The 18,003-nt window shown below is 31.6% G+C and overlaps 1 protein-coding gene and 1 long non-coding RNA gene across 6 annotated transcripts in view; one reads left to right on the top strand and one right to left on the bottom strand.

Moving 5' to 3' along the window:
• Positions 1-13,606, bottom strand: part of LOC148621042 (uncharacterized) — a 32,648-nt gene extending 19,042 nt beyond the window's left edge. Inside the window, exon 1 of one of the 2 annotated variants that reach the window (XM_088575050.1) lies at positions 13,226-13,606. In XM_088575050.1, coding sequence (XP_088431176.1) covers positions 13,226-13,513 — 288 coding nt within the window. In that variant the 5' untranslated portion in view covers positions 13,514-13,606. Of the gene's footprint in view, positions 1-3,590; positions 4,038-13,225 lie in introns of those variants that run through there. The other variant, XM_088575051.1, reaches the window with a different exon arrangement.
• LOC148621041 (uncharacterized) lies at positions 53-17,370 on the top strand. Of its 4 annotated transcripts, XR_015921062.1 has the most exons (6): positions 53-177; positions 4,408-4,520; positions 8,109-8,173; positions 8,613-8,693; positions 16,546-16,715; positions 17,181-17,370. It is a non-coding gene; the product is annotated as an uncharacterized LOC148621041 (long non-coding RNA). The 4 variants fall into 4 exon arrangements; XR_015921060.1 differs by lacking the exons at positions 16,546-16,715; positions 17,181-17,370 and adding an exon at positions 11,750-15,948; XR_015921061.1 differs by lacking the exons at positions 16,546-16,715; positions 17,181-17,370 and adding an exon at positions 10,820-11,728.
• The last annotated feature ends 633 nt before the right edge of the window (positions 17,371-18,003 follow it).

Here is an 18,003-nt window from a genome sequence, read left to right as displayed (position 1 = left end):
GTTCCGTTTTTAGTACATGTATATAAATAAAATTGATTGTTGGCTTCCTGTACGTCACTTCAGTTTTTTAGTGTACCAGTCCCACTAACTGAAATATATAAATGAGTACTTTCAACTAGGATATAGATTTAAGAGAAGAAAGATGACATCAAGCTGATATTCTTCTTTCTCAGAATGGTTAGTTTTTGAAAACATATTTTCAGTCCTAAAATTCTTTAAATATTTTACCAAGTATTTGTATTTTTACAAATATATATTTACCAAATTTGAAGCTCAGGGTAGAAAGTAGATATCAACCTCATTTTGGTAAATTTCATAAATATTTTATATATCTTATAATTATGCAGAACGGTATCCTAGATTTTAGTCTATGAGAGAAGTAAACTTACTAAATTGCCATGAGGACCAAGCCTAAAAATGTTTTGGGGTTAATATTGGGGAAAATCAAATAATTCAACAAAATAATTTTATTTTATTTTTCTATTTTAAGGTGGGGCATACACATATTTTGACTTTGCAATATAAACTTAGCTTCTACATATGTGTAAACAACAATGTTACGTTTTTTTTTTAAATAATTAACAACCCCTTAAAGGATGGGTTTACAATGAAATCTGTTTCAGTAACAAGATTAATGAATTAAATACAACAAATTAACTTTGTTTGGCCTTAAGCTGAAAACTAATTCCATCTTATTAGTATATACATATTAACTTTATTCAAAAATCAGTTGGCAACACATAATGGTCTTACATGCAAATGTATTACAAAGTCAATTTGAAAATGAACATAGTCAAAATTATAAACAACTCAAATATAATGTAATACCCCCTTCCTATCGTATTCATTTTTTTTTTTCAGGAGTTCAAACTTTACTTCAAAAAATGGAAGGTCCTTGACTTTCCTAACTTCCAAACTGATGGTCCACTTGAGGAAAATCAAAAGTCCTCAATAAAGGTTAATCAGATTGGTTCGGGTTCCAGGACCCTTATTCATTTCAAAGGACCTCTGACCACAATTAATCTGAAACCTAATATGGTAAAAATTGTGATAAACAAATACTGTTATCTTTTTGAATTTTTATAAGATGCTAAAGAGAAGTAGTTGCCAACAAAGTCACAGTCTGAATGGTTAATCTAACATTTTTATTGCCCCGTGCAAGTCTGTATGTCAAAAGAATAGGCCTGCAGCAGCGCTAAGCTTGTCGTAAAAGGCGACTAAATAGTGTGCAGAAACCTAGCCGGGGGCTAGGCACTCTGCCAACAGAGCAACTGGGATGTGTGCCCCAGGTGGTGGAATGGGGTACCCCTGGCATGTTACATGCTGGGGTTGTCAGGCTGTAATACGGAAATGACCGCAAACCATAGTGGTGCACCGTGTTGGGAAAGATGCCACATTCCTTGCACTTTAAAGAACCCTGCTGTGGTATTCAATAGAAGTAGGAACCTTTGCGCTCCGCCACAGGAGGCTAAATTGCCCAACCATACCCACCCCACCCCCGCTTCAACTTGTGGCAATCAAAATTTATCAACCCTGTTATCCTTGTGTCCCATCCCCTTTTTCATTTCATCTTTTCATGTTCATTTTATCATCCCTTTCATGTTCATCGCCTGAATATAGCTGAAATATTGCTGCTCAGGCGTTGAACCCCAACAAACAAACAAACAAACAAACATTTTTATCAACTGCTTGATCTGAGGCATAATAGAGGTAGAGTGTCAGTGAGGTCTTACATAATTGCGAAAAAGTTCAGGCATGGCCAGAATGTTGAACAGACAAGGTTATTTTAATATGCCACTCAATCATATGGTGGGGTATAAAAATCATGTGTAATAGAAATGACCTTGAACAAAAATCAATATCAAAGGTCAAAGGGAATAAATTGAACAAAAACAACTTAGTAAGTCAGCTTGTTACTTCATCAGATGAAACAGATTAATATTTTTTACCATTGTTTCAAGTGTTTTTTTCCTCTCAATTTTGAAGAAAGTCGTAATATGATGCATTTCTGTTTGGTTCCCATGTAATTAAAGAACAATAGACTTGTGGCGCACAATGGAGTGATAGAAATTATTCTGAGTTCATTTTCAAGTGTATTATAGGTGGAACAATATGAGTTTACATTACTAAAAATCATTGTTAATTGTATTCTGCAAGTCATATCAAACTCCTTAAAAATAGGTTGTTGACCTAAATTTGAAATAAATTGTTCACTGGATAACAGTTTTAACTCACGGATTTGGAATAAACATAGATCATATTTAAGGATTTCACAGGAAAAATAGGTTCTTTATTTGGAGCAGTCCAAAAATAAGTTTCTCTTCAAATGAGTGTCAAAATATATTTAAAATGTTAAATATAGAGATAAAAGTAAATTAAAGTCCCAAATAGGATGAGGTACATAAACAGGTGAAACTGCCCCCCCCCCTTTTTGTGAGAAAATTTATGTTTTGATTAAAAGTAACTTTTACTTGCTGACCTACTTTAATCATCCATATGCTAAAAATATCTGTTCAATATATTTCAATGACAGAGTTTACAATAGCTAACTTTCTAATTCTTTTAAAATCAAGGAAGTAAATTACCATTTCAACATGAAATACAAATGTCTGCACCAAAATATATGTAGCTAATATAATATCTTGATATTCTTACACAACTATATTTTTTTCTAAACGATAGAATTTTGCTAAGAATACCCCAACTCAACCATTTTTGTCAAACCTGGAAAAGGGGTGGAGACACTGCACAAGCCATTATGGAAAAGCAATATACCAAAAATTGTAGCATTAATTCCATCCTAGAGAATCTGAGATATCAGTTACAAAAATCTCTATTATGCATCACCTAAAAAATTACTTAGTCATACTGCTGACAGGAAGTACTGTAAATGAAGAATCGTAAGCATTTAAGCATTCCCTCCACAGAAGGACAGACAAACAAGTTAATTGCTAATGAAAGGGAATATAATATAGACTGGTTAATGGACAGACAGACAGAAAAATTATTATCTACTGTATAAATCCCCAAACAGGGTATTGTTTAGGATATATAAAGCAGAGGACGCTTACCCTACCAGTGCACCTGGTCCATGCTCCTAGTTTTTAGTGGAGTCCGAGTTGCTCATTTACTTTTGTTACTTTGTATGTATGATTTTAGTTACTTAATGTTCTTTGTTGTGTATGTCTGTTTTCCATGTCTGGTCATTGTCCCTGGAATACATTCTTTTGATTACCGCTATAACCTTGGTTCCCTTGATTACTCTTTAAAAATTAAAGAAATGGCTAAACTGACCGATTCTCATAAAAAAATTTCAACTGATAAAGCAACAGCAAGATAGAATGTACACATGTTGTCAGAGTCACTGAAGACTTATTTATGCAAATTGAGACCAATAAAAATCTGACAGTGCCTCAGAGTTCACAATTTAAAAAGTTTACTGAAGAAAAATGGAACTTTAGGCAAATTTATGCCTGAATTATACAGTATAAAAACAAAGTAGTGATTATCTTAAATATCTTTATAAACCCATTTAGAAATTAACAAAAAAAATACCCTCAGTAATGATTACAAAGTATATTTTAACATACCACATCATCTTCAGCCATATTTAAATCCTTTTAAAATGAAGAGACTTCAAGAAAAAATTTAACCAAATAATCTGTCATGATAATACAAATGTACATGTACATGTTCATAAAACGTTTTCCACCATGTTTCTGTTAAAATTTGCATTTCCTGAATAAACATTCAATTGTTAATTCTACAATTAAACAAACACCATTTTAAACACAATTCCAATTTGAATTAACAACTCCTAATCTTGCAGAGTTAAAACTTGTCAATGTATGTCAATCCAAGATATAGCTGTAATCTTTAACTAGAAAGGCCATAAACTTCCTTAACAAAACAGAAACAAATTTGTACACCATGTATCTTCCTTAGGGATAAATACAGGATATCTCTCATTTGTCTCTTGTTGTAGAGAGAGGTGATGTCATTAGTGTAATTTTCTTGCTTTAATACCTAACTTTCTGTTTGTTTACATATGTTTACAATACATCATTACGATGAGACAGGTTCAACATGTTAAAAAATGTACCAGTGCAGATTTTATAGGATGGGAGAGCTGATTTCATGATAATTCTTGTGACTCATTAAGCTAAATATACAATGTATATACAAAACAAACACTTAATACATCCTAATTTCTCCCCCCTTTTTTTACTTTCGATTGAATGTTAGTTATATATGTACGTGACTATTTAAGAGTTAGTTGATATATAATCTGATTTATTCAATCGTTCTTACTTAAACAAGTATGTATTTAAACTTCCTCTTTTAAACATAGCTATACAAGTGCAAGACTCGCTTGAACAGCTTCATATAATCTTTTTTTTAATACAGGCCGACAGAAGAAGCATGCAAATATAGACAGATGCTCTAAGATGTAGCCATAAGGCCAGACATAAACATATTTTAGTTTGATATAGCTCAAAGGTTCAATGAAGATTGTGTTGGTAAGTAGGTAAATATTTGTTTTTCTTTCCAAAATTATTCCATGTCTGAAGTTTATGTTCAAAAGATAAATATAAAGATGCGTATTTTAGTAATACTGCCATTGCTACTGAGTTTTGTTGTTTGTGTTATAACACCTTTCAAGATAAAGCATCTCTTGAACTGACAACATAAGATATCAGGAAATCAGAAAAGAAAACACGTCAAATAAATTTGATGTCAGTAGGGGGAGGGGTTGATGGGTCGGTTGAGCCATGTCAAACAAAATGATTTTTTTTTCCTTTGGCCTAAACACCTTTAGATGTATACAGGTTCATCTAAGAATCATGTAAATAAGAAAAAGGCATTGACATAAATTTCATGCCTTAATTCTTTCAGAAAGTCACATGTAAGTTTAAGATACAAAAAAGGATTGTATCTGAAGTTCAAATCAGCACAAAAATACTGAAGCACAGACAAATAATGGGACAATTAAGAGGCATTAAAATCCAAATACACAGCAATTGGGCAAAACTAAAAACAAAAAAGTTCAAAATAATTTCCATTTTTTTTTTGTTTTTTTTTTCTTTGTTCTGTCTTTAATACAGATCACGTTTCCCTGCAGTCAATTTTATTCTTCACTCTGCAAACCTCCTTGACTTAAATTTGACTGGTTCTCACATGACTAATATGATACACGTGTATACTGTATGCATTTTTATTTTCACTATAAAGTTGACAAAAATATGCACAATCTGCCTAATTCATGTGAAATTCAGTACTTTAATATATAAACATCATAAAACATGTGTATATATGTATTTTAGGACAATATAAACTGATCCTATAAAACTATTAACAAGTCATAAAACAATTCTCACACTTATATGATTTCATACTAATCCATTTATGAAATCATTTCTTATAAGGGAGATTTTCAAAGATTTATAGAATTTTAGTATGGTGCACTAAACTAATCCTACAAAATCCTGCCATGCATATTTTGGGATTATAAATTTATAGTAATGAACATAAAGAGAACATTAACGAAAGTACATTTTATGTTAAAATGAATGCAACAAGTCATAAAACAATTCTCACTCTTACTCTTTCATACTAACCCATTCAAGATGACGGCAATTTTTTTTTAGTTCTCAGATAATATCCCAGCTGCTATAATATGCTTAAAGTTTTCTGGAATATTTTGGTCCTGGTCAAAAACTTTGTTCTTAATTTTTCTAGCATAGTCCTAAAAAATAATCTTTCATGTACTATGATAATTTTTTGTTCCTTATAATTCTATACATGTAAAGGGACTTGATGAAGAAGATTGTGAAACTTTATGGAACACTTTACACATGAGCACTGCTGGTCAAATCACAGGATCACAGCTGAAACAAGATACATGTAGAAAAAGGAAAGATATGGTGAAATGCAACAAATGCACCATCATATAACCGTTATAAAAATTAGTAAATACATGTACTTACTAAGTAAGGGAACAAAATGTGAGATGTATAAATGTATGACACTGACACATTTGGATGGATTTGAGGGTGAAGATTATCAACTGATCCATTTTGTTCAAGGACTCTAATGCCCACATATCCTTGACTTATTAGCTGTGATGTCAGTTTGGTTAATACAAATAAAATTGCATAAGTGTGCAATGAGCTACCGTTTATGGTGAAAATACAGATGTGGTTAAGGGATGTATAGAACAATGACGATATTGAAATCACTGATATTTTATACCCATGATGTCTAGATGACTTTACCGTGGTACTCTAAACAGATTACTATCACAACACTTGACTATAATTACATTCTGTGTTATATACTTCATTAATAAGAGGAAAAACCACAGAAGTACTGATTCAACTTCAACAGATGGATCATGACATGCAATACTACACTTTTGTCGCGTCTCAGTGTTCTACCAAGAGTAAATTATGTTTTATCTCCATACATCTACATGTAAGCTGAGTAAATGACTTTTCTAGACAAAATCTAGACTTGTCAAACAACAAATTCAATATAGGTATCTTTTTCCTTCTATACTGGATTTTATAAGCCTTCAATTTTTGCTCATCAATTTATACCCGAAAGTAATTCATAGGTAAGTTTTAAGACAGCATAAAACCTCCTTCGTTTAAAGCTAAATAGTTGAACAATATATGCACATACATGACCATGATTCAAATATAAATTCAATAAGACATCAGGGCTTAATTATAAATCCTATAATCTGAAGTTGGTGAACTAAAAAATCCCCTTTTTGAGATGAAAGGTTTGCATTATAGACCTTTTAGTGAGAGGGTAAGAAATACAGGTAATCTTTCAATTTAAACATTTGTGTGCCTGATAGTCAAAACAATCTAGCATGTAATACATCAAATATCAAAATTTTGAAAGGGCTACATGTACATATACTGTACATTGTATACTCATGTCTTAACAAAAGCTTCATTGGATACTTTCCAACTGTACAAATGTACATTTGTATGAATGCTAAAATGACTAGTACAGCAATCCATGTTATAATGTCTCTATTTCACTAAATAGTTGCAAGTTAATGTACATTAACTTGCAACTTTTTAAAGAAATAGAGACATAATGATTCCTGTACAATAATATGTACATATACATTGCTCATAACGTACTTGCAAATTCAGAAAGTGCATTGTGTGAAAAAAAGGCATAAATTGTCACATTCAGTAAAATTTCAGTAAAAAATGCACATGCATGAAACATTGTACATGTACATTCACTACATTGTATGTTACTTATAATCATATGTCAGTAATGGTATATAAGTTTTTTGTTTGAATTGTTTACAGCAAACATATATTTCAACCCTGAACAAGTGAGCCACATTACTACAGAAATACATGTATGGTCCTTTTTGTATTGTACCGGTATACAGATTTGTATTTTTGAGAAAACCTTATGTTCATATCCCTCTTAAGACAACCAAGTCAAGAACAATAACTCTTGCAAAGTGTAAATTTCATCTTCTTATCCTAAAAGTACAAAAACTGAATGATATCACAAGACTTATTATGGGATCTGCAACTTTTTCTGAATAAGAAATGAAAGTGAATTTTAGGGTTTTCGACATGCATATATCACCTCCTGTCTGATATTTATAAAGACTTTAGAAATGAAAGTCACTATAACACCTGTCTACACAAAACCTTGAGTTTTATATTAGTCAATTGTCTGAACTCAACATTTTTTTCTGCCTAGGTATGTCTTGATCATTTCCAATGCATTTTGAACTTGTCAAATTTTACCCCAAAACATTCATAAACTAAGCATAACTGTTAGACCTAGGGTAAGAAACGTAACTCTTGAAATCAGTGATATGTTTGTATCATATTCAATTTCATCAAAGCCTATCAAGCTTTCATTTGAAACAGAATGAAATCAGTCCAAGTTGCTTTGATGCTTATGTGAGATTGGTGTAAAATGCTGAATACAAACATTCCAATAATTTGTAAGAGTTGTGTCCCTTACCCTAGGTTTACCTCCTTAAGACTTGTACTGTACAATTATAATATGTGTATATATACTTTAACTAGTGAACACATGTATATATAAATTTTCAGGTATTTTCTTAAAATCATTATCAAGTGCTCAAGAACTTGTACATGTACATGTATCTGACAAACAAGTAAGACTTACAATATACATGATATACATGCATTACATGTAATTCCATTTATTTGTAGAAAAAAACTAATTTCTAATTTTTTGAATTACACTTAAATTTACAAAGCCTGAAGGTATGAACTACAATTTAAACTGACAGTTAAAAGACAACAGAGAAAACAGAAAATTGTCCCATCAAAAGAAAATAGGATAAGGATAATACATAGTCCCCTACCACCTGTTTATATCAGTGACCCAAATACTACCTTGCATAACCAAGTATAAATGACAAACTAAGGAAATGACTTTGATTTTTGAATCTTTGGAAAAAATCAGCAAAGCAGAATGAAATGTAAACTTGATCTGTAACTTATCGAGGTAGACTCACATACCAAAAATCAGCTCAGTATCTGCAAGTGTTAAGAAAAAAAGTGCAGAAACCTTTTTTTTTTTCTTTTTAGATGGACTGAGGGACAGATGGACGGAGTGCAAATCTAAAGTCCCCGTTAGCTAAAGCCAGTAGGGGATTCATAAAAAGATAAGTAAGAACTCTGACTGTATCAAACTCTAAGAGTATGAAAAGGGTGTACTTGTCAGAGATATTCATTTGGTGTGAAATTTCTTCCATGCATCAACTGAGTCGTAAAGGGAAAATATTTCCAAGACAAATCCCTAAATATGAAATCTGATTTGGAGTATTAGATTGTGTCTAATTATAAACAGTGGAGAATCTTTTTAACATTCACAGTCAACACTGGCACATATTGATCTCTGATATGTACTACAATGTTATACATGTACATGTACCTTTGTGGACCAAGTTAGACACTAAAATCTAAATATTTGTTAGTTACTTTCTGGTAAACTTGTATTAGGCTAGGCCAATGTAAACTTTTGTAGAAAACTAATTGATTAATAGATCTATGTTAAGGCTTATTTTATATCCATGGTTACCATTCTTTTAAGAATCTGGTAATGAGTGGTACATATAAGTTTATCCTAAAGTATCTGTCACGTAGACACATTTTTAACTGCTTACATGTACATGTATATAGGGAAATAGTGTATGAAATTTCTCCTGCCATTTTTCCACAATGCACATCAACTAAATTTAACCTTTCAAAATCTTAAAAAGGCAAATTTTTTTAACACTTTGATGGTAATTTCTAGAGGTTATGAGGTACAAACGTATAAATACTTGGATAATGCAATAAAATCTCGGAGTTTTTTTCTTCACATGCCACACCAATAATGCAATAAAATCTCAGAGTTTTTTTCTTCAAATGCCACACCACAAACGCATTTTGCTAAATTCTTAGACATTTTTCAATAGATTCTTTATTGTTTGTTCATACCATTAGAAGAGTATAAAATTTAAAAATAAAATTCAAGCTAGTATAAGTATGATCATAGACAAGTTATTGCTATCTTTGCAGAGAAATTTGTACAAGTAGTAGCTTGTTAATTTTGTTCTATACAAGTACATGTACTTGCAAAAAATAGTAACATGCACACAACATTTGGACAATGACAATGCACAATGTAACATACATGTACATGTCTACATCCTCAATCTTACCTTCGTGTACAAGTAGTTCATCTTTAAAAACAATCAAGGAAATTGTAACTACTTGAAAATTGCATTTCTTTTTTTCAAGTCACCATTAATATATACAAGTACATATATATATGTACATGTATCAGATATTAGTGTATCTTCACAATGTGAAAAAGCACTAATAACTGCTAGTAAGTTCATTTAAAATTAGTGTAAATAGCACCGCTCCTCTTTATACTAGATTACAGCATAATTGTACTGTACATTCACTTTCTCCTTAAACATACTAATATTTTATAACGTAATTCTATCAGCAGGCCTTTCATTAAGAGCCAGTACCAGGTATTCTAAACTACTGAAAGGTACCTCCAGAATTTTTTAAAATTTCATATATTTTTATTACACAAAATGATGAAAAGTACCTCCTACAAAACCAAAGGTACATACCTTGCAAAAAAACAATAAAACTCCTGAAACAGAACCCTAGAAGGAATGTAGTACCGATAATTTTATTAACAACGCTAACTTTTGGTCTAGGACATGCACAACGTACATGTACACGTACTTAGATAGTAGTTTAGTGCATGTCCCAGTAGTGTTTGGCATCAGTATTCAAATTCTGTATAAATCTCAGCCTCATTCATGTCATTCGAACTTACACTGCATTGTGCTTTATATGTTTACATGTATATATATGTTTATTGCTGTGCTAATTTGAGTTCTAACATCACTGGGAATTTTTCAGACCCTGCTATGTTTATACATACATACATCGTATACATATATTATTTTTTGTGGAAAGAAAACAATTATCAGCTACATGTAATTTTAATTTAGCATGAACATGCATGTTATTATTTAACATGTACAAGTTCTGTTAATCCACAGTTAAAGAAAAATATGGGAGAACAGCATCTAATGACAAACATTGCAACAAAGCGAATGACTTAAAATTTGCTCGCTTGTTGTTGATAACCCTCTCCTCTCCCCCAACCATCACTCCTCTCCCTGCAAATTATTATTCAAATATGAAAACAAAACTGAAAGTGCTGGACAGTATCATGTGATAAAGTGTCAATATGTAATAGTTTTATTGGTTTCCAATCAGAGATTTTTGAGGAGTTGCAGATTAGATGGCCCCATCCCCCTGGTTTGCCAAGGACAAAATTCATATTTTGCATCAGGAAATATGCACAATGGCATCATGTGATAAAGAATGTTTGAAAGTTTCATTATCAAATTCCAGTCAGCAGTTTAACAGGATTTGCCAATCAGAACTATCGATTGATGAACAGACAGACGGACAGATGGATGGAAAGATAGCATAATCACTGTAATATATTTCCACTTTTTAAGCGGAAGGTACAGTGTACAATGAGAGGACATCTGATAAATCAGGATACTGCATTCAACATGAAACATAACACATAGCAATACTGTGGTTCTACAATAAAGCAGTAAACATCTGACATGCACACAATAGATTTGATGTCTAAAAAACAAAGATACAGAAGAGATTTCAAACACTTGTCTAACCCCTAACTCCATTTTTACTGGAATTTGGTCGAATGAATTTTTTATTCTTATTTTCCCAAATGAGGTTTTAAGGACCATGCATAGATCATGTAAACGGACCCATCAAATTTTCTATTTGGTCATACATTTGTACACCTAAAAAACTGAAAAAAATAATAATAGTCTGCTAGACATTCAGTCAGACATCTTGGATATCTCGTTTAATCAAACAGATTTTTGTCGGAAAAGTCTGACAGTCTGTCACATTTCAATTGGTCTAGTAAATGGACTTAGTACTAAAACCCCCAAAAATATGCAATTCCAGACATCTAGTCTGAGGATCTTCAAGAACCATTTCTGGACTAAAGTACTTTTTTATTGGAAATGATTGACATGTTTTAAAAAAAAACACACACTTTTAATGCATTAATTGATGAACATGTAAATTCTGACAATTTTTTCAGTTCAATATTACAATTGTTTTAATCAGCAGATTTTAATCATAACTTTCTCTTTATGCACTAGTCTTCAAAATTGGGACCAGCCCACCAGCCAATGCTAGTAAAAATAGCTACAGACTAGCAGAAATTTTGCTTCCAAGCCAATGTATCCTATAAAAAATTCTTTTCAGATTAATGGTAGGGGTTTGTTGTCTGAAATTTAGACGGCAAAGACTGATGTTGTATAGTTTACCTGAAATATAAAAAAATTGACTCTTTTAATGTGATGTCACACTTTTAATGTAATGTCACACTTGGATTTGATGGATTTTGCTGAGATGGATTTAAATCTGTTTTTTATATATAAATATAAATCGTTAAAAAAAGACATCAATATTTCAACCCTGAACTTTATTTTTTTAAAAGATTCTACGTGTACAATACAGTAAAACTTAATATTACTTATAACAAGCACTGCAAAGCGGTGTGACCTACGGTTATTACATGTACCAAGGTAAATGTATCTGTACAGATTAATCTGACAAGCCAAAACTGAAAAAGATGTTGCTACAGATGCCCTTAAGGGATAAAATATGTAAAGTATTTCGAAGTGCTGTAAAGTTATCAACCAGTTTGAGAACGAAAACTTTTTATTATTTAAGTTATTCATTCATTTATTGAAAAAAAAACTCTCCATTAATTAACAAGGCAGATTTTCAAATAAAAATACTGATTTCGCTTGCATTTTAAATATGAATAAAACTATTGCATTTGCAAAGCGAAAATTTTCATCCAGGTCGACCCCTCCCTGCCCCCTTTGTAATGTCCTTTATTATTTTTACGAGTTTCACACAGACAGTACATGTGTGTTAAAGATCACGGTGCTCACTTATTTAGGCAATGCCTACCCCATATTAATGTTTATTGTTTAAGTTATTGCTATCAAGAAGAGCAAAGCACCTTTTGAAGCCCATCTTAAAGTGATACAAATACAAATACAAATATTTTTATTGGCTCAAACTCAGATATAAGAAAATTATCAATATACATATATAATGTTGAGACTATAACAATAATTTGGTAATTACACTGAAATATGAAATAATTATAATAAAGTTTTCCTTAGATCAAGGCATTTAGATATGAAGGTGGAAGACATTTTAAGGACAGGATGAGAGTTGCTGTTTAAAATTAGGTTTACTTTTATGGTTACATCTTTATCTTTTTATACCTTTATCATTTTTATAGTAGATGCAAATTTTATTTTGAAATATATTTCTTTGTGTATTATAGAAAAAGTTGCTAATTAATAAAAAAAAAACAGGAAATCAGGGAGAAAAAAAGAAAAAAAAACGATGGATTACATTCCATCAATATTTACTGCTGTAAGAAAAAACATCAACAGATCAAAGTGAGCATTTCTTGACAGTATTACCGTTAATTTTAAAAGCTTGATCCAGGGGTGGGGTATCTTTTTTACAATTACAATATATGCAAGGAGGCATTATTTAGAAGAAAATTGTATGTATACATGTATTTTACTAATATGAAAGAACCTTACCTGATTTTTGATGTGCTGACTTGGTCTCCCATTAAGACTGTTTAAGATTTCATGCTGAACTGTGACATTAACTACATGTATCTTGTCTTCATCCGTTGAAAAGTTTATTTCAGCAAGTTTGGTCCCATTACTTCCCATCCCGAGGAGTGCTTTCTCGGACGTTCGCGTGTCTTTGACTGCTTTCCGAGTGTGACTATTTCTTTTTGGTCTACTGTCACTTGATATATCTGAAGAGTCACCTCCGCTCGTGTTGCAAACTTCATCTTCAACTCTGTTTCCTGCCAACATAATCAGGATGTCAATACTTCAACTACTTAAACTTCATTTTCTTCTACCAAAATAAAAGTTCCTTGTCAGGTGAGGATTTGTAAAAGCGATGCTGATTGGTTTATTCGATTATCTATAAAGCTATTATTGCGGGAAATTTAAATTTCTCCTCTTCACGCCCTTCGGTAAATAATGCCCTACAGTATACTATAGTCTGTATAGTGTATTGTAAAAAACTGTTTATCATGTTTATCAACTAAAATATCAAAGAAATGTGTCTTTTTAGTCAAAACTTTAATGTATTTTCTCAAATAAATAACAGTATGACGATGAAGCATTCACTTTTAAAACAGACTTAACACTTTAAGCAAGGAGTTAAATATGCTATATATAAATCCTTGCTTAAAGTAAAAAAGGAAACAATGCGTAGCGCTGGATCTGAATAACTGATGCCACCATGATATGCAAAGTTAAGACTATGACACTCAACGAGAGCTTAGAACTCTTAGATGATAAGGTATATGTTACAACAGGACTGCTTTTAAAATTTATCACTTCAAAAAAATACGATTCGCTTTATGAACTCCTGAACTCCTGATTATACCAGCTCCACTATGAAAACATACTTGTTCACAGATCTTTTCATTTTAACCCGAATTTGAAGAGCGTACCAGCAACTTGGCGGGTTTTTAGAAGCAGGAGACGCTTGTGAAACCTTCAAGTCTGCCGATCTGTACCAACAGTTTTACTTTTAGTGAAGTCCGGGTTGTTCATTTCTTCTTTAATTTCTTAGTGGTCTTCGTCCTCGGTTAATAATAACATGTTTCTTGTTTAAGGAGGTACACCTAGGGTAAGGGACATAACTAATGAAATCAGTGATATGTTATATATATGTATTATTTTCAATTTCACCAAAGCCTCTCAAGCTTTCGCTTGAAACAGAATAAAATGAATTCAAGTTATTTAGATGCTTACATAAGATTGATGTAAAATGCTAAATGTAAACGTGCCAATGATTTTTAAGAGTTGTGCCCCTTACCTTAGGTCTACCTCTTTAAATATGCATGGTCGCTCTGCATTACTTTTTTGCATCAAGCATAAAACAAAGCACGAATATACCAATGATTATGGAATAAATCTGTCTACAGGATTCTAACGTTAAAGCTTAAGATTTTTTAGTATGGTGTGAATAAATACGAGCAATGAAGCAAATATGCACTCGAAGTAATGTCGGATCCAAGTGAGTATGCATGGGGATTGCAGTCCCGAGTTTTACGGAAAAAATGTTAATTTCGTGCAAAATATGGACCAAAATGAGCAAATAATACCCTGAAACCCTTTTTTGGATCCCTTCACCTCTCTGGATCAGACCATTGCGCGGTATAGATGGAGTAACTTTGTCTATATTGACTGCTTAAAACAGGGACAGCTCGCGTTCTATAGCTATTTCTCTAAAGCTTTTTGTAAGGGGTTTTGCAGAAAATCTATGATTTTAACCCGCCTCCAATGTTAGATTTTCGACAATCTTTTAAATTTATCTGTAAAGTTATATCATTAAAGAATGGTTTCGCGAAATGTCGACTATGAATTTTGTCTTGTGCACCACTTGTCTATGTAAAATTTATATATTATTTTTTATTTATTTATTCTGAGATCCCATGTCATAAACTCTTAAAGGTTAATATACAAAAAGCAATCCTTGTATATGTATAGTGTTATAAACCATTGAATACAATTTTGAAAGATACGATATGAAGCCTACAACTGTCCATGATGACGAGGAAAAGGAAAGTATTGTCGTGTTTTGATGTCCATGGACAGTTTCGGTACATTTAAATGTAATAAATGCATCGAATACTTGTCCTTTTTCCTTTTCTAAAGTTAGTCCTGGACTGTATATATATATATATATATATATATATATATATATATATATATATATATATATATATATATATATATATATAGACACACACACACACACACACACACACACAGTTTTAATTAAAACTTTGCCGGGTCTAATTTCTGGTATCGGCCTTAGAAAAAAGTTCCGTTTTCATATCCCGACACCCTACTGAAAAACTTATACATGTAATTTCTGAGGATATGAACATTTTCCTTACTTTTCTCGTCACATGTACATAATTTTCTATTATCTTTCTCGTGTAATCGCTTAAGCTGTCAGAGTATATGGTAGTAAAATCTGGAATCTAGAGAAAATTATTCAGTGTCTACTTCTCAGTATCACAGATTGTTGACCACATTTCATAAGTTATGTATTTAGTTATTTCCATTCTGATAAATGTGTAATGGTCGGATTTTATTTTATCGTTATTACTACTAAACCTAATCTTAACTAAAGCACAAGATAATAGTTGTATATATCAGTTCTATCAAATAAATTGTACACGTATTCATGTAGATACATGTAATACATGTAACTATAATTATCATTTGTTGACCTTTTCTGTTAAATATATTTTTACAAATAGTTCGCTTATGTATCTTCAAGTACAGCTGTGCCTTAAAAACAGGCAGAGGCTTATAATATGTGATTTATGCATTTCTTAATCCCAAATATATGTTATTGCAAATCCTTCGGTAGACCTCATCGAAACAGTATTAGGACATATAAGTGCAAAATAACCTTAATAAAAGTAGTCCACTGAAGATATTCAAACTTAAAATTTGGTTATGTGTTTTTACAGAAGTACGGGAAAATTTCCCGCCAGAAATTTTACACTATTATAACAAGTCAAAAAATATTTCACGATAAGTTAAATGGATCCAAAGACATGAACATAGGATAAGTTGTTTTTAGGACCTAACAAATGTATTCATACAGTTTCATCGATTTTTTAAAGATATGATGAATCACCTCTGCCTGATTTTTAGACAGAACCATACTAAAAAATTACATTTTCCTGTAGAAACATATTAAAAATGTTTACTCGTATGTACTTGTACATTTGTAACCAGGGTAACCATCACACTGCTTAAATGACAAAAAAATAATTGTTTTTACATACAACAGAATTCTAACTTTTAAGACGAAGACTACACTGCTGGAATAGTTGTCTGGCAAGCCATTTTCTGACTTGGTGCCATCTTAACGTTGGGGTATGAAGGAACGGAATTCCAACCTCTTACGTTGTAGGAGTCTGACAAAGACATGCCAATTACTCAAATGTTTAGGACTGAAAAAAAATCAAAGTTCAAGGTAAACCAAAATCAAATCGAAACAAGACAGGCTACTTTTTTTAAGTTAGTTAGTATCATATGTATGTGTTACTTAGATAAAACACCACAACCAAGTTCAAGCTACATGTAGCTTACAGTATATGCAAGTATATGTACCATAGACGTTTACGGAACTTCATGATTTAAATTTTATCTTGATTAGCTATTCTGCGCTGAATGAAACAAGATAGTATACATAATTATAGGTTCTATACATATACTTTGCAATGATAAATAGAACGATGTCCGTAGTCGGTACTGCTACACTGTCCAACAAAGTGGGTACATAATGTCAGTGAGTTTTAAGTAAAGGCTTTACTTTAATTAACCCCTACAATGAGACTATGATTTTAGAAGGTTTTATACATTTCACTTATCATTATTCATGTGTGTTTTCTATTAACTTATTTATACTTGTACACACATACCAATTTGTACGTTTTAGTGGTCAGTCCTCCTGGAAACCATGGAAACACGAAACCGGAAGTAGCCAATATACATCAAATGAATACCGCGTATTGATTGCGTGTACTAGACGGTACCTTAAATTTTTTGCTTGTAGTTTAAATTCATTTGTACGATGATACACATTATTTTGTTCCATTCAGTAAAATATAATGTTTTCTTTTTTATAATTTATTCAGACTGAGTTGTTGTAGAAACTCATATTCTTATGCAATTTTTCCCAGGGAAACAAGTATTCTAGGTCCTATCCCTACTTAAACAGCCAAAATAATAATTTGTTTTATCAAGAAAACATAAAAATTAAAAGAAAACAAAAACAAAAACACAAGAAAAAAACAATCGTCCAAACAAAACTAACAGAAAAAAAGGAGATCATACCAAAGCAAAACCTATTATCCCACATATGATACAATTTCAAACTATAGACAAACTTCTTTACATTAATACACAAAACACAATTTTCTTAAGTGATCTTTTCTATCTCTATTCTTTTTGGTAAAACCTATCACGACACGGTAAAGGGTCATAATTACTTATTTAAGCAAATCCTAAAATCGATTTTAACATTAAATTTTGCTGAAATCTTTTTGCATATGCCAAAATGATTTTAGTATATAGAAATTACACATGTGAGCATATTCTGGCTTTATTGGTGCACAAAATTAACTTCTAATTTAGCTTAATAAGATAAAATCGATTTAAACTCAAACTAAAGTTAAGTCATATACAATGTAGAGCCAAGTTGGGATTCAATACTTATCCCAGGCATTACACATTTTTAAATCGCTAATATTGTTGGCGAC

This window comes from Perna viridis, chromosome 3 (genome assembly GCF_037379345.1).
Source record: "Perna viridis isolate PV_CMFRI_1.1 ecotype Kerala chromosome 3, ASM3737934v1, whole genome shotgun sequence".
In the NCBI taxonomy this organism is placed as follows: domain Eukaryota; kingdom Metazoa; phylum Mollusca; class Bivalvia; order Mytilida; family Mytilidae; genus Perna; species Perna viridis.
This window is presented reverse-complemented; position numbering and strand designations above follow the sequence as displayed.